The sequence below is a fragment of the Lycorma delicatula genome, chromosome 1 (genome assembly GCF_047948215.1).
Source record: "Lycorma delicatula isolate Av1 chromosome 1, ASM4794821v1, whole genome shotgun sequence".
Classification (NCBI taxonomy): Eukaryota; Metazoa; Arthropoda; class Insecta; order Hemiptera; family Fulgoridae; genus Lycorma; species Lycorma delicatula.
In genome coordinates, this window is record NC_134455.1 from 397,948,683 (window position 1) to 397,967,790 (window position 19,108).

Below are 19,108 nucleotides of genomic sequence, written 5' to 3' on the forward strand. Positions count from 1 at the left end.
TCCTTCCATTAAATACTTTAGAGCAGAAATAGGGTTGGAAACTTACTTTTTGAACAGACCTAACACCACAGATGATTTTAAATGGCAAAGGTAAGTGTCTAATAAAAATTGAAATATGGTTGAATAAACCTTGAACTGAAAGTAAAAAAGTTGTGAGATTACCAGACTACATTATGTCCAGAATTAGTTTACTGGAAAATTATAAATAAGGTAAATGGGTCAGGAGAAAAATTAAGTTGAGCAGGATTAGTTGATACCACCATCTAAAGAGAAAAGTCTACTCTTAACTAAATACGTTAAGGGTAACACTGTTCAAGGACAGGCAGGTAATATTCGTGATGAACCATGATCATTGAAGCCACAATCATAGAATATTTGGTGCATAAAGTTGACACAGAAATTCATAAGACCAACAATTCACAATTTCCAATTTGTCGCTGATATTCCCGCAAGTTTCAAGGTCAATGCTATACAAAATCTTTCTGAAACCTTGCACTCCAAAAAACTGTACTCATGATGGGTTCTGAGGCTGCTTTCTGAACATGACAAAAGGGAAATGGCTAGTGCTGTAACATTTTTGACAATATACAGTGAGGAAGAAGATGAACTTTTGGACCATTCTGTTACAGGAAACGAGACGTAGGTTTCTCACATCAATGCAATGGTGACACACAACATCTCCGGTCAAAGTGAAAGCCAAACAGACAATATCTTTACTAGTTTTGTTTGTATTAAAAAAATGGACCTTACTTAAGAAATAGCCGTCATACCTTAATGAAATTTAAACAAGTAACATATAGTTAATTATAAAAAATTGAACTAATAAATAAAAAACAACCATTTTACTGAAATAAATATATTTCTTCAAATAAAATATAATTTCTACATAGAGTTTGTAATTAATAATATATAATAATAACAATGAAGAAAATTATATTTTTCATAACTTTATATAAAATTAAAAAAAAGAAAAAACACAAATAATCATAAAATTTATTTTAAAAAAAAATTCATTATATTGCAATGCTACATTTGATAATCAAAGATACTTCAAAAAAAGCAGCCACATTTAAATTAATTACATAAAAGAAAATTTTTTTTGTTAAGTTATTCTGCAACGGAAATTAATAATTTAAATTTAACTATCTGTTTATGTGGTGTGCATATTTGTGTGTGAATATATACTTTAATGCATATTGATTTTATCTATATTATACAATGAAGAATGTATAAAATACAGAAGTACAAAGCAAAATGTAATCACATCTACTAGGTAAGGAGTATGAATTAACATTCAGAAAACGGTATTGTTACACGCAACAATTACATTTTGTAATATAGAGTATATTTTATTTAATGAATTTTACATATTTCGTTGAATAATTTTAATATTAACATTTAAAGCATATTAATTTAAACAACAAAAAAATAATAATCTTATTCTGAAGCTCTCTCTTAAAATAAAAAAAATTCAACAATTAACACAAAAATTCTTCCGATATATTATAATGTAAAACAAATAAATTCAAAAATCCTTATTTTAATCGACTAAACTTACTAGGACACGAAAAATAAATATTTATTTATCCTTTAAATAATCAAAATTTATACTTTTAATAAGCCAGATATTTAACATCAAAACTATAGAAAACATATTACAAATACGTTAGGTTTTATATTTAATTATCATAATTAAAATATAATAAACCAAAAAATTATCACCTAAAAAATATATAAATAAATTATCTATTAACACAAAATACTAATAAAAAATAATAGTAATAATAATTTACAAAAATTGAAAAATCATCAAAATTAGAAATCTTGTATATTTTCATCCATCTATTGATACAATGAGACAAAAGGTAAAACTAACTAAACAAAGAAACAAATTTAATAGGATAAAGGAATCCATTAGAGATCAGTACAAATAAATATTAAAATTATGATACGGCTTGACCGGTTGACGCGACGACAGACAACTGTTTTTCCAGCTCTGGATCGAGTTCAGGTATCGGTTCACGCCAATAAACGAATTGTGAAAAATCTTCCAGTGTTGCATGAACCGGTGGTGCAGGAAACATCTGATCAACTATGTAACTCATATTGGAATATCTATTAAAAATTAAAAAATAATTTTATCTTCATTAAAAAAACAGTAGTAAAAGATCTGTGAAAGAAAAGACTTAATATTCTAATAGAAACAAAGAGATACTTTCTAAATATACAAACCTAACTTAAGATTAACATAAAAGGACTGAAAAATATAATTATTCAGAAAAATTAATCATCATTAAACCCAAAAACCTATATGCTGGGTAAATAATCACTCTAAATGATCTGCAAATTTTATTTTTTAATAAATGGTCTATTAAATAAATTTTCACCAATGTCAAATATTTAAAAAAAAAATGACAAGTTGAAACAGACGATTATTTCTCTACAGAATCATTAACGCCATTTATCTTGGTTTTCCTTATAATTCTGACACACCTAAAATACAATAACGACGCACGCTTGCTTTCTTTGAGATGAATGATACATTTTGATGAGCTTAACATATGATACATGAGGCGTGGCTATTTACTTTTGAATGTGGCTATTTACTCTTGCAATTTAATTAATGCAGTAAAATATTTTATTTTAAATTTATACATATTTAGTTATTATAACCTTCAATATACTACACCCCTCCCCTATCTCTACAACGCTCCAAGCGAATTTTCCATTGTTCGAAACAGTGCTGGAAATCTTCTTCTGTGAGTTCATGACACGTGCTGCTTTTTCTTTCACAGCTTCAACGGTCTGAAATGTTATTCCTTTTGATGCAGATTTGACCTTGGGGAACAGATAACAGTCACATAATGCCAGATCAAGCGAATAAGATGGACGGTCTAACACTGGGAAATGGATAACCATTTCCCAGTGTTAGACCGTCTAAAAACATCATTTTTACCCGACTTGGCTAAAAACATCTTGACAGAGCCGGTGCATTGTCCTGATGAAAAACCCAAGACATGTTCTTCCACAAATCGGGTCGTTTTTTTCTCAATTTTTTCACAAAGTTTAGCAAGCACCTCAAGGTAGTAAAGTTGATAATATCTTGGAAATGCTTAAACCACTCAAAAACCCGCGCACGTGATAAATGTTCATTGTCATATACTTTTTTTAATAAAAGATAACTTTCAGTAGCAGTTTTTCAAAGTTTCATATGAAATTTCACGGCAATTCTTTGCTCTAATAAAACACTTCTGGTTTGCTTGGCATTTCTCCCGCCACCACCCATTTGGTCACCCTAAAGCATAAGACCGAATGTCTGTGCCACAAACGGAAACTGAACCTGGAGCAGTTTAGCAACCAGTATCCTAAATAGCTCCTAGAGCTTACCTAACAGTGGGAGTGGACTAAACGCGGTGCCATACATAACTTGCTTACATGTCCCAACCACTCACTTGTCATATATTTTCTAAAATGGGTAGGTGCACCCTCTAGCTACTAAAAATATATATGACATCCACAATAAAATTTATTTTGTCAAGCCAGCAATTTGCTGCCACGCCTAGGTCGCTGAATGCCAGCAAGTACCAGTCCACCATATTAAAGCGCTTGGAGCCTTAATTGGTTGGTATTCAGCCATATATATCTCTAGGTTAGATTCCCACAGCAGTTCGGCAGGCGCTTTTCCCTAGGTAAACTACTGGTGTGGGTTGAACAAAGCAACCGCATCAAGGAACTCCCACACGATGCAACAATGCAGCTCTCCCCACATTGACTCGCTGCTTGTGAGTGGCCAATTTTCCCCTGTCCACTAAGTTCCAGGGTGATCCGGTCTCAAGCAGAGCAGTCAAACATCAGGTGATCATTTGACTGGACCTCCCCGCAGATGCACAGCTCATCAGCTGCCAGGCAGAACTGAAACAGATACTGGTTCAAGTTAGTGTGGTTGGTGAGCACCCAGGCACCCGCTGCCCTTAAAAATGAGCTTGAGGCATACCATCCCCCCAAATCTTATATGAACTTATGCAAGGATCTTCCCTTAGTTGTGGTGTCCCATTCCAGCTACCATGCTTCCATCATGAGACTCTGCAGTCTCTTCCGCAAGCGGGAGATGGGCAACTGAATGAAATTTAGATCTGGTGCATTGTGATCAACTTTCCATTCCGGAACTGGTCCGGCTCAAAATCGCATCCCAAATACCTCGGCCTCCTGGACTCTTCACCATCTCCACATGACTACCTGAATTTTCACCACTAAATCGATTGGGAGAGTCTTTCCCAATACGGTGGTAGCCTTGTAGGAGGTTGTTTTAAAAACACCAGTGCATACAATTAAGGCTCTGCGCTGGGCACTCTTTAAATTTTGAATAAGTGCTCTATTTATATCCAACCTGCGCCCAAACAGGCGTCGCATTAGAAGTCATGCTTTCAGACACCTCAGTACACCATGTACATTTGACGACCCGACAACCCATAGTCTTTCCAAGCAATCCTCCTAAGTTTGTGCATCACTGATTAATAAAACACTTATTTTTTCAGCAAAACATAAAGACAGATATTATTCAAATGAAGGCTACAGCCAGACTAATATACCTACAAAAACTATAGTGGCAGCAATCAAAAGAAAAAGCTTCACGCTACATAGCTGTCGGTCGAACAAATTTGGTGCATGTGCAATTCTTCTGTAGCAGCATTAGTTTCTTTATTTAACAGCCACACCTCATACATAACAGTATACCAGATTTAATGACGAAGGCAACAGGAAACTACTCTATTCCTCACTTTTCATGTTATGATTGACATGGGATTTGATATTCTTTAACTATTTTTAGGATATCTAACGTGTAAAGATGGCATATCTAACTAGATTCTAGTGACCTAACTTTCCTACTTTTTCCCTCTACCAGCAAATTCACTACAAAAGTGTAGAGCAACAATAATGTTATAGACTGGTTGTTTTGAAAAAGAAAAGTTGCATGGAAAATTCATTTAAAAAATGAGACAGTGATTCAGTGTTCCCAACCTTAACAACAAGCAAATTTAAAGCGCACAGGGATATTAATTAGGTTTTTCATACATTTCCATCATAATTATTATTTTTTTTATGTCATTAATCCAAAAAATAACTGTACAGTACAATATTTTCAGTTAAACAGTTATCATCTGATTAATAAATCAATTAAATGAAAAGAATATAATCCGTATTAATGTTTATGTAAATCTGACAAACAATCATGGTTGAAAAGGGAACATATTTACTTCATAGCATCATACAACATCTGAAAGTAAAAATCAAACTGAAATAACATTCAGTTCAATTTTGTACGTTTTTATCTCTTAAATGTTTATATAATTAGATACAAATTGGTCTTTGCCGCAGCTGAAATATTCAAATAACAATTTACCTAGGAATAGAAACCAAACACATCCTAGAAGTATATTTACTTTTAATAATGTGTCAACTGTATAAATCATGTTGAGTTTTTACAATTCACTAACGAAGGACTAAGAAAAAAATGAATATCAAAATAAATATATATTAAAATAATTTCCTAAAAACATGAACTGAAGAGAAGATTTTATCCTACAACAAATTTGTTATAAATGAGGGGCATACGAGTTATAAGCAAATACAGAACAATTATTAGCAGTATCTTTATTTTATTTTTAAAAAAAGCAGGCAATGGATCAGTGCACATTCATTTTTATACACAGTCTCTAAAATAATATTACAAAAACTTTTCAAAATCTCTAAAAACTTGCTTTATACTTTAATTTATCAAATTATTATCATACATTGCACGAGTTTAATTAGTACGTTAAAATTTGGATTTCAAAAGATATCATATATTTAAACCCTACATAGCCGTTTTGCAGATTTTCTAATTTTTTACACCCGCACCCTTAATTTACCCCCATATGGAAGGACATTTGCAAAAGTAATGGTGGAATATTGTATTGTCACCCAACCTTAGTAACTGTGCAAAATTTCATCAATCGGCAAATATTTCATCAATCAGGAAGTATGTTAAATTAAAAATGCAAGCTTTGAGGACAAGCTTTGAGGACAAACATGAAAAAAAAATATTGTGAGTTAAAGAAAACCAAGTAAAAAAGGAGCCAACCTCCGTGGCGCAGGTGGTAGCATCTCGGCCTTTCATCTGGAGGTCCCGGGTTCGAATCCCAGTCAGGCATGGCATTTTCATACACGCTACAAATCATTCATATCATCCTCTGAAGCAATACGTAACGGTGGACACGGAGGTTAAAAAAAGAAATTATTTAAATATAGAGCACAAAAAAACAGAGTTAAAAATAGGTCATTTTTATCTGTCCCATGGTTAGGAATCAGAACAAAGCAGCAAATATGGTACTTTTCAATCCTTAAATATTTGATTTAGGGAAGTATAATCAAAAGATAAGAATAAAGACCGAAGATGTTGCAAGAATATTCAATCATAAATAACTCTTCAAATATGTAGAGGAGAAAAAAGCTTTAAGAGAGAAGAAAAATAATTTAGCATTCATAATATATTACAGTGTAATCATAAATCACGTAACCCAAAGTGGGCATCAAACCTAAATTTGTTAAAATTCGTTACTGCAAAGTTCCTGATGCGACAGATATTTTCTTGAGGCTTTGCTAGAAAAGAAATCAAAATTTATTCATCGTATGACTTGTAATCCCTCCATCTGCATAAGTAGTTTAACAGTAATATAACAAGCATGCCAGTTTTACAAGTCCATTACATACACTTATTATGGAATATTATAATATAATCACTTGGTCTAATTCTGAATGCCAAAACACTTTTACGGCAAATTTTCTTGATAGAACAGATAGAGCAGTACAAAATAAATATCATTTATACTGTCTATAAGATTTAATTAATCAGTAAATATAACTGAATGTAATGTTACTTTATGACATTTAGCACAACATTCATTAATTACTTTTATATTCTCTAAGAACTTACTCGTGTAACTTTTTTTACAGCCTGGAGTTATTCACAAGGCAAAAAAAAACTCAAGTTATGCTCATATGAGGTTTGAGTAGGAAAAGGAGTTGGAGAACCTGATTTTAGTATGGTAGGCGGTTCAAACATTTCATTCAAGGTGATGTAAATGTTTTGGACCAAATCATTTATTTAGGTAAAGTGTGGTTTCCATCTTTCTGGGTATATTAACAGCTAAAAAAAAGTAAGTTCTCATTATCCTAAAATTTATCATGAAAGATCAATTCCTCACAGAAACTTTATCTGCAGAACATTATTCAGTAATTATTAAAATTCTTTTAGCCTTGCTTGAAACTGAAGAACCTAACAGTTGATTACAGTGCAATCACACACAACAATCTCAGCCAATTTGCCTACTACCTCCCTATATCTTTCACATTAGACTTTTATTTATAGTGTCATCTAAAAGGAACCACCTTTTACAAGAACCTGCACACTTTGAATGAATCAAAAGAAAATATCAAAGAAAGCATCTAGAACAACTCTTAACTAAGGTTGCACTGAACATGAAAAAACGAGTTGACAACTGGATCGACATTGAAGGTGGATATTTTGAACATTTATAGTATCTTACATAGAACTCATTAATTATTCAATAGTCTATATATTCAATCATTCAATATGTAAGAACATAACTTACATTTCTTGATGGAAAAGCACTTTCTTCTTCTTCAAATGTGGTTGTTTTTTTTGTAATTTCTGCTTTCAGCTTATCAAGTAATGATGCATAACACAATTCCGTTATTGTTTTACCTGTTTCAAGATAAATTGATAAACAAATTTCCATTTCTATCCCAAAAAACAGTCGCCATCACCTTCTCGATCGATGGAACTGTCTTCACCTTTTTCGAAGCAGGTTCACCCTTAGCAGTCCACTGTTTTGACTGTAATTTCATCTCAAAAGTGTAGTGGTAAATCAATGTTTCAACTACAGTTATGAATTGACGCAAAAAATCAGACTCGTTTTTCTGAAACTGCTTTGGCAGGGCCTTGGAAATGTTCATTCGAATGCATTTTTGGTACAAAGTGAGCAAACTGAGTGAGCATTGGGTACGGCACCCAATGCACAGATAGCTTACACATAACCAATTCTTCAGTAAATATATGACAAACACGTTCTTTCGATATCCCCATAGCCTCTGCTATCTCTCTAGCCTTTATTCATTGGTTATCCAGTACCATTTGGTGAACTTTATCGATGATATTCGTGGTGGTTGCAGTTTTTCGTCGTCCCGAACGCACATCCTCAACCAAGCTGGTACGACCATGTTTAAATTCAGCTGCCCATCTTTATACAGTGGTAAATGATTAGACAAGAGTCCTCGTAAACAGCATTCAAATCAGTTTTAATTTGTCAAGTATTTAATCACGGCACAATATTCAACTTTTTCCATTTTCACAATGACTTATTCAAATGATTATCAAACAACTGAGTGTCCAAAATGGCAGACATTTTAGCAAGTACTTTTTTCAACTCATGTGCGAATACATTCCCTAGCCTTTGTTGATGACTGCTGCCATCTTCATGTTGAGTCAAAACTTTTCAGGTAACCCTCGTTCTCTTGCTATTAATTATAGTTTATTTCACACATGTATTGGGGATGACTTTATCAAAAAAGAGTGAAAAAAAAAATTGTGGAAAAGTCCGTCACCAGGGGAAGCCTACAGGGCTCCATTCTCGATCCCTTGCTGTGAAACAACCTGGATTTTTGAGACTGACATTCCCAGAAGGGGTCCCAGGCCAGTCATCGGCAGGCCAGGCTTTCACTGATAACTGTCTCCTGTTAGTTCGTGGTAACTCACAACCGCAGCTAGAAGATCGAGCACAAGTGGCTGGATGGACAATTAAAATTTAAAGATTTCTGTGCTCCAGACAAAGTTTATGCTTCTCTCAAGGGTGCACACAAATTATCATACAGTCGTAATCCCTGTATTAAGTAAAAAGGCTGTGTAATCAGCCAAGTTCGAGTTCATAAGTACCTAGTTGTTTGATGAGAAGTTGCTGTTTAGCAACCATATTAGGCAAGTAGCGGTAAACACCTTCCCTGTGATGCACAAGCTTAGAAACATTGCTTGAAAGGATTACAGGCTGTTGGGCTGTCATTTGTACATGATGTGCCGCAGTGTCTTCAAAAGTATGACCTCTTATATGCAGTGTCCATTTGAGCCCATAGGTTGGAAAGAAATCGAGCACTTATTCAAAATTTAAGGAGTGCCCTGCCCAGAGCCTTAATTGTATGCACTGGGGTTTTTAAAATAACCTCCTACGAGGCCACCCCAGTATTGGGAAAGGCTCTCCCAATCGATTTAGTGGTGAAAGTTCGGCCGGCCATGTGGAAATTGCAAAGCGGCAGGGAGGCTGAGGTATTTAGGATGCAGTTTCGAGCTATGCCTGTATCAGAGCGGAACAGTGATCTCAATGCACAGATTCTAAATTTTGAACAGTTGAACGAACACATGATGTTCAACTGCCCAGCTCTTAGAGCGGGGCCAGAACTCAGGCCACCCTGGAACTTAGAGGTCAAGGGAAAAATTGGCCACTCATAATCAGTGAGTCATTGTGGCGAGAGCCACATTGTCGGACCGTGTGGGAGTTCCTTGATGCGATTGCTTTGTTCAACCGACATCACTAGTTTGCCTAAGGGAAAATAATTGTACGGCACTGCTGTAGGATGGTAACCGAGAGATATGGCTGGCTACCGGCCAGATTAAGGCTCCAAGCGCTTTAATGGTGAACATGTACTTGCTGGCATTCAGCAGCCTAGGCATGGCAATGAATTGCTGTCTTTGACAAAATAAATTTGATAGTCATATATGTTTTAGTAGCTGATGGGGTGCGCCTACCCATTTTAGTAATATATGACAAGTGAGCGGAGGGACAAGCAAGCGAGTGGAGTTTGGTACCATGATAGGTTAGCTCTAGGAGCTAGTTAGGATACTGGTCGCTAAACTGTTTCGTGGCACAGTAGACATTTGTGGCACAGACATTTGGTCTTATGCTTTAGGGCGACCAAAAGGGATGGTGGTTGGGAAACATGTCAAGCAAACCAATGACTTTATCAACACTTTGTATTATGTAAATCAAATGCGTTTTCTTATTCGCTGAATTATCCTCATAACATTTAATCTCATTTAATAGCATAAACTTTTTACATTAATATCAACACACATCTCATACCCATTACAAAGTTATCAATTATAATTACAGTAAGCTAAGCATTAACCCATCATTCTAGTAAGCATAAATATATGGTTGACATTAAGTAATTTAAACGATTATAAAACAATAATTACAGTTTCTTAGAATTGTTAATTAAACTTATAATACTCAAACATCAAATAAATTTACTTCAAACAATAAATACATACCGTGTTAGAAAACAATATAAATTAAACAGCAACTTTTTATCCATGATTATTTCATTTTAGTTAAGCAATGCATCAACAATTAGATTGATTTCAGCTTCTATGTTAGTAACAGAAAACAGCGAAGAATGACACATGTATGTTAGAGAGAATGCAATAGAGCAATGTTATATAGGTCATGCTGTCAACTCTGCTTACCAGATCATAAGATCGAAAAAGTAATGGTTGATAATTGAACGAATAGCAGCAAAATGCAGCACACAGAACCTGAATGATTGATTGATTGATTACGTTAGCATCAATTGAGGTGGAAATAAATCGTTCACTATACAACTCTGGCCAGAATAACTGGAAAAATAAACATCTAAGGTTACGTACACTTAATTAAATGACAAAAGATTTTAATCATATCTCCTCCATTCAGAAAAAAAAGTTTTTAGTGAAATCTGAATTTTTTTTAGTTCATACATATGTCTTGAATGATTATATTATTAATGTTATGTTTTTATTATCCAAATGAATGATTTCATACATACAGCAACATTTACGGGAAGATATTTTTATTTTGATAATTAATTCTTATCTTGCATTAACAACGCATTTTTTCAGGGGTAAATCAGGGGTAAATCATTTTCAGGGGTAATTTTAATTAATAAATCAATAGATTTAAATTAAAAAAAAAAAGAAATGAAGTTGGATTCATACCAATGTGGCTTCCCCTTGTACGATCCAAATATTTCATTAATTAAAATTTTATTTGGCTATAATTCTGGAATCAATGAAAATAAGGACCACTTATGATACATTGTTAAAAGGCTCTCAATGAGAGCTTATTACTGCAGTTAAGAAAGAGATTTTCGGCCCATTTGGACATTTTTGGTCCAGTTGATTGCAATCAAAAGGAGAGATGAACAACTAGATGTTACAACAGTCCTAAATTCAAAATTTCAACATTCTACTGCTAATCGTTTTTGATTTATGCAAGATACATACATACATACGTCACGCAAAAAACTAATCAAAATGTATTTAGGGATGGTCAAAATGGATATTTCCGTTGAAATCTGAAAACCAAAATTTTTTGCGATCACAACAATTACTTTACTTCGTACAAGGAAGGAAAAATACAAATTTTTAAAATTACACAAGCAGATAATTTTAAAAAAACCACATTAATTTGCTAATTATTAAATTTCCGGATATATTTTTAAACTTTTATTATCTTGAATCAAATAATTTTAAGAATTATTATTTTTAAAAAAGAAGTGATGATAATGGAAGTAATTATGATTCTTCAATGTAAAATACAAACGCATCAATACAGTTAGAATAACATTCTTAAATTCTACTAATGAGGTGTAGTTATTAATAATTAACAGATGCTACATTAAAACTAAGTTTTACCTAAAACTAAAAGCATTATTTAAAGTACTGCACCAAAAGCAAAGATGAGACACTAACAACTAGTCCATAAGTAAAATCATCACTACTCACTGTTACACCCCACACATTCACAATTTTTATATCATGATTTTGATTAGGATATGACTTCAAAGAATAAAACAATTTTTTTTTAATGTTGAATGAATTAATTCAATACAGAAGTTTACAACAAAGAAAGCAGCTTGTGCAGGAATGTGAAAATACAAAGAAAAAAAAAAAAAAAAAAAATATTAAACTGAAAATAATAAAAGTAAATTCAATTTAAGGACTCAGAAATTTATAGCATACGAAAAATGCCATCCCTGTCAGATTCAAAACCGGGACTTCCGGATGAAAGGCCATTTTGCCATGGAGATCAGCATTGTATATTTTAATTCCTTAAAATAAAATTGGGAAAATAATTTTTCTAACGTTCAACAATGAAGAATAATAATTACACAGCTGCCAAAATAATTGGATATTTTAAAGAATTTTGAGATCCAATACCATAAATCAGACGCTGTTCTATCAGTCTATTTTTTTTTTTTTTTTTTTTTACTTTTGAACCTTACATAAATGGTTGGAAAGAAAGAAAGTGTTTTAATGATCTGGATCTGGAGGTAAAAAGTGGGATGAGAACAGTATTCTGATCACAATTTAATATTTGTTTTTACTAGTAAAAAAAATCTGAGAAATAATGTACCGACTGTGTATAAACCTCAGAATTAATAATTAATAAAATAAATAATTAGTCACAGTTATGACTAATTATTAACCTTTTTTATTCAATTTGAACAGCTGTTTAACAATAAATCATCTGTCTTTAATCATTTTTACCAGCTATTTTGTAATGGATAAAAAATGTGGTTTATCTGAAATTGTTTTTATTTGGAAGCCGTTATTTAGCTTTTATAAAACCTAGAAGGTTGAAATTTTCACAAAAGATTTTTCGAACCTTCATTAAAAAGTGCGTAAAGTTTCAACTTCAACTAATAACACATACATTCAGAAAATCAACGATCTGGTACGCGCAAATTGACTGTCAGAGAAGTTGCAGAAAGGTTAATCATCTTGACTGGATCATGCCGTGACATTTTGACTGAAACATTGAACGTGCATTGAGTTGCAGCAAAGTTTGTTCCTCGTTTCACGACCGAACAGCAGAAAAAACATCGAGTGGACAATTGCTGGCAACTCCTTGAACAAGCCGATAACGATGAAAAATTCATGCAAAGAACTGAAATGGGAGACAAAAGCTGGGTTTACGACTATGACAATGAGATAAAAAATCTAACATTATATAAAAATTGCTATTAACACTTAAACATGTTATACTCAAACAACAATAACACAAACTACACAAGATATCAACAATCCAAGAACACGTGGTTACAGAGGAGGTCATGTGGAACACAATACTGCCAACCGCTAGTCACTAAATATCTCTGTTGGCGTATAATTAAAAATATTTGGTCATTTTTTTAACAAACCTTGTATAAATCTTCGTGGGACACATGGTATATATATAAAAGTAAATAAATAAACATAGAACAACATGTTACTTTCATGACTCATGCTTATATCTTGTAGGAACAATAGATAATTATTGAATGTTAAATTACTTAGATATCAATATCGTAATAAACTAGAAAAACCAAATTGAAACATCAATATATCTAGCAAACATACATGTAAATAATATCACAATTCATAAAAAATGAAATCACCCTTGGTCTAATAAAATTAACTTATCTAGTGCTAGTCGTTTCATTTCAGTATACGCTCTACATCCTACATCCCTAACAATTTGTTTTACATATTCCAAACGTGGCCTGCCTACACAATTTTTTCCTTCTACCTGTCCTTCCAATATTCAAGCGACTATTCCAGGATGCCTTAGTATGTGGCCTATAAGTCTGTCTCTTCTTTTAACTATATTTTTCCAAAGGCTTCTTTCTTCATCTATTTGCCGCAATACCTCTTCATTTGTCACTTTATCCAACCATCTGATTTTTAACATTCTCCTATAGCACCGCATTTCAAAAGCTTCTAATCTTTTCTTCTCAGATACTCCGATCGTCCAAGTTTCACTTCCATATAAAGCGACACTCCAAACATACACTTTCAAAAATCTTTTCCTGACATTTAAATTAATTTTTGATGTAAATAAATTATATTTCTTACTGAAGGCTCGTTTAGCTTGTGCTATTCGGCATTTTATAAGTCCTGTCCTCCTGCTTCGTCCATCTTTAGTAGTTCTACTTCCCAAATAACAAAATTCTTCTACCTCCATAATCTTTTCTCCTCCTATTTCCACATTCAGCGGTCCATATTTGTTATTTCTACTACATTTCATTACTTTTGTTTATTTTCATACGATAGTTCTTGCGTAGGACTTCATCTATGCCGTTCATTGTTTCTTCTAAATCCTTTTTACTCTCGGCTAGAATTACTATATCATCAGCAAATCGTAGCATCTTTATCTTTTCACCTTGTACTGTTACTCTGAATCTAAATTGTTCTTTATCATTAACTGCTAGTTCCATGTAAAGATTAAAAAGTAACGGAGATAGGGAACATCCTTGTCGTACTCCCTTTCGTATTACGGCTTCTTTCTTATGTTCTTCAATTGTTACTGTTGCTGTTTGGTTCCTGTACATGTTAGCAATTGTTCTTCTATCTCTGTATTTGAACCCTAATTTTTTTAAAATGCTGAACATTTTATTCCAGTCTACGTTATCGAATGCCTTTTCTAGGTCTATAAACGCCAAGTATGTCGTTTTGTTTTTCTTTAATCTTCCTTCTACTATTAATCTGAGACCTAAAATTGCTTCCCTTGATCCTATACTTTTCCTGAAACCAAATCAGTCTTCTAACACTTCTTCCACTCTCCTCTCAATTCTTCTGTATAGAATTCTAGTTAAGATTTTTGATGCATGACTAGTTAAACTAATTGTTCTGTATTCTTCACATTTATCTGCTCCTGCTTTCTTTGGTATCATGACTATAACACTCTTTTTGAAGTCTGATGGAACTTACCCTTTTTCGTAAATATTACATCAGTTTGTATAATCTATCAATCGCTTCCTCAACTCCACTGCGTAGTAATTCTGCAAGTACACCATCAATCCCAGGAGTCTTTCTGCCATTCAAATCCTTTAATGCTCTCTTAAATTCAGATCTCAGTATTGTTTCTCCCATTTCATTCTCCTAAACTTCCTCTTCTTCCTCTATAACACCATTTTCTAATTCATTTCCTCTGTATAACTCTTCAATATATTCCACCCATCTATCGACTTTACCTTTCGTATTATATATTGGTGTACCATCTTTGTTTAACACATTATTAGATTTTAATTTATGTACCCCAAAATTTTCCTTAACTTTCCTGTATGCTCCGTCTATTTTACCAATGTTCATTTCTCTTTCCGCTTCTGAACACTTTTCTTTAATCCACTCTTCTTTCCCCAGTTTGCACTTCCTGTTTATAGTATTTCTTAATTGCCGATAGTTCCTTTTACTTTCTTCAATACTAGCATTCTTATATTTTCTACGTTCATCCATCAGCTGCATTATATCGTCTGAATCCCGAGGTTTTCTACCGGTTCTCTTTATTCCGCCTAAGTTTGCTTCTGCTGATTTAAGAATTTCGTTTTTAACATTCTCCCATTCTTCTTCTACATTCTCTACCTTATCTTTTTTACTCAGACCTCTTGCGATGTCCTCCTCAAAACTCTTCTTTACCTCCTCTTCCTCAAGCTTCTCTAAATTCTACCGATTCATCTGACACCTTTTCTTCTGGTTTTTAAACCCCAATCTACATTTCATTATCACCAAATTATGGTCGCTATCAATGTCTGCTCCAGTATAAGTTTTGCAGTCAACGAGTTGATTCTATCTGATATCTTGCAGTATTGCCTGGCTTTTTCCAAGTGTATATTCTTCTATTATGATTTTTAAATTGGGTGTAGGCAATTATTAAATTATACTTCGTGCAAAACTCTATAAGTCGATCCCCTCTTTCATTCCTTTTGCCCAGCCCGTATTCACCCACTATATTTCCTTCCTTGCCTTTTCCAATGCTTGCATTCCAATCTCCAACTATTATTAAATTTTCATCTCCTTTTACGTGTTTAATTGCTTCATCAATCTCTTCATATACACACTCTACCTCATCATCATCATGAGCGCTTGTAGGCATATAGACGTTAACAATCGTTATCGGTTTAGGTTTTGAGTTTATCCTAAAATTAACTTAATACACACAAAATCAGTGGCGGCTCGCATATAGGCACTGTGGAACTGCAACAGCCCTATTTCCGCTTCATTATTATCGATAACATTTAATATAATGAATCCTTTTTTCTTTAATTCTTTCTTTATACTTCCACAATACGTAATCCTTAAACTTAATGTCAATAGCCATCCCCCAGTTTATGAAAAAGAAACAAAAATCTTTATACGGAACTGTGAGCTTCACAGTTCCAGCGGCATGGTGTTTGGCTGTTGTGCACATGAACATATAACTGTTGTTCCTGCAGTGTTGATCCTGGTGTTCTGGTGGAAGATAATTTTTTTCTATTCCACGTGTGTATGGAATGTTCTTTGTTCGTTCCCGTTTCTAGTATAGTCGGAAGTTGGATGGAATATGAAAACGGTTTAGTTGTTTTTCAGTAGCGATCAGAAAATGGTGGAAAGCAAGGGCTCTTTAATCTCTAAATCTGTCCAAAAACAAGTTGGAAGAGTGAAAGAGAAGGTAATTAGTAAAAACTAATTATGTATATGTTTAAGTGTACGTAGAAATTTAAATTATGGACCGTTGGACTATATTGTTTTTAAGCGGACATTTTATGTAGTTTTATCTAATAATAATCAAAAATATTATCTGTATTGACATTTTATTACTTATTCGGTTAAATTGAATACAGTTTATGTGCTCAAAAACCACAAACCATATTCTTGAATGTGATAAAAACTGTAGAATTAGAATAGTATCCTACTTCCAGTTATTCTATCAGATTCATTTTTTGTCGGTTCTTTTATTTTACAGAAAACTACAACTATGGCCTTGAAAAGGCCCAGAAAAAAATATTCTGGAGCAGCACCCGCATTAATTATAGCTACAAGCCACCACTGATCATTTCTTAAGTATTCAAGGTCTTTTCTACACCAAAACGGTTAACATCTAAATACAAAGAAATCTGCACAAAATTGGTTTTTCAACTACCGCCTCAAGAAAACAAAAGTTTAATCTCATAAGCAATTTGTCAACGGTTATAAAAATGAATCTGTCATAAAATTAAAAAAAAAGAAGAAATTGTAATCAATAGTATTATCAATAAATTGTATCAATATTATTCAACAACTCCAAAAATGAAATAATGCAAACTTCAAGTACAAGTAAACAGACATGTCTTTATGTAGTACTGGAAAGCCAGTTAGTTGTCAATTTCATACCAAACAGAAAAAACAATAAATTCACAAATAAAACAGTAAATTATACAACACTTTACTGTTAAATATAAAATAAATGATGCAGCCTATCTTAAGCACCAATATTTTGATAAATCATAATGAAAATGATAAATCATAATCTGGCTGTAGTAAATCAACAACTAAAATATTTGACATTCAAATATCCATCATACATCTGACGTTATGTTTCTTAAAATTAAAAAAATATTTAAGCAAGAATCTTTTAGAAAGAGCTGAGGCATTTAATAAAAAGCTGAGGCTGTTAAAACTAAAATGGACTTTATAATTACGGTTTAAAAAATCTGATGTGGAACCACATGACTTCCTTGCATGCCTATTAAATTACTAAACACATTTTTAAAAGAACATAAACTTTTATTTCATTAATAACTTCTAACATTTTTTTTCTTTTTTTTCTATTGTTATTACTGAATTATTTATTCTAATTTTTTTTTACAATCAGAGGTTAATAATTATTAATAAATCAATATATTTGATTAAAACAAAAACTGAGATGATGTCGGATATGAATGATGTGCCTTCCCCTTGTAAGATCAAATGTTTCATAAATAAAAATTTTATTTGTCTATAACTCTGGAACCGATGAAAATAAGTACCACTTATGATATAACGTTGAAATCTCTCAATGAGGACTTATTACTTCAGTTTAGAAAAAGGCCAAAATCCAATTTTTTGGATTTTGGGCTCTTTTGGACACTTTCAATCCAATCGAATGCAATCAAAAGTGGAGATACACAACTAGACGTTACAACAGTCCTAAATCCAAAATTTCAACATCCTACGGCTAATTGTTTTTGAGTTACGCGAGATACATACATACAGACATTGTACTGAAACTAGTCAAAATGGATATTTCCATTAAATCTGAAAACTGAAATTTTTCGCAATCACAATACTTCAGTTGATTAAACAGTTGATTAAATAATAAGCGGTGAAATGTTCACGACGATTACATTTAAAAAAGGCTACATAAATAAAGTTTTGTTATATGAACTAAAAAAATTGTTTTTTTTTTTAGATTATTACGCATTTAAAATATATTATACCTAAATGAAATACCTAAATAAAATATAAAATTTTTATACAATATGGTAACAAATCAAATCCACTGAAACCTATTCCTTAAAACACATTCATCTATTTTATTAAAATTATAGAAATAAAATTAAGAAATTGTACCCATTACCTCATAAATAAAAATAATACACTAAAACTACTTATTACCATGCAGATAAATTCAAACACAACATTAATTTCAAGTAAACACGATGTGATAGTTACAAAACCTACTTGGAGTTATTAATTTATGTTACTAAAACCAAATGAAATTATTATTAAATTATTTAACTGTAATATGCTAAGCTTAACCCACACCCGCATGCGTTTATATCGTAAACTATTTTACTACATAATAAAAATACAAATTTTGGAAAAACGTTACACATATATTTCACCAACATTAGTGAACTAGAATTAATAACACTTTTTTTTCCTACTATAAAATTAAATTTAAATATTTTTGAATATTATAATCAGAATAATACAAATATTGAAGTTATATATTCAATCTATTAAAAACATTTGTAGACATAACCAAATAAACTTTGAATAGTGCCAGATAAAAAAACTGTGATAGGGTTGTGACTTTGCCCTCGACAAATTTTTATTTAAAATATTAATCGTAGAAATTTTAAATATTAATAACTTAATTATGTAATATTTAAAGAACAATTGTGTTAAAACAAAAAAAAAAATTGTATTTGATTGCACCCTTGATCAAATTACATTTCTACCTCAAATATTATAATGAAG

The 19,108-nt window shown here is 32.3% G+C and overlaps 1 protein-coding gene across 5 annotated transcripts in view; it reads right to left on the bottom strand.

Annotated features, from left to right (window-relative positions):
• Positions 1–840: 840 nt before the first annotated feature.
• Lpin (phosphatidate phosphatase LPIN) overlaps positions 841–19,108 on the bottom strand; it is a 231,327-nt gene continuing 213,059 nt past the window's right edge. For 4 of the 5 annotated variants that reach the window (XM_075353937.1, XM_075353934.1, XM_075353935.1 and 1 more), the window contains one exon: positions 841–2,115. In XM_075353937.1, the coding sequence (XP_075210052.1) occupies positions 1,944–2,115 (172 nt within the window). In that variant the 3' untranslated portion in view covers positions 841–1,943. Of the gene's footprint in view, positions 2,116–10,576; positions 10,727–19,108 lie in introns of all 5 variants that reach the window. The other variant, XR_012754729.1, reaches the window with a different exon arrangement.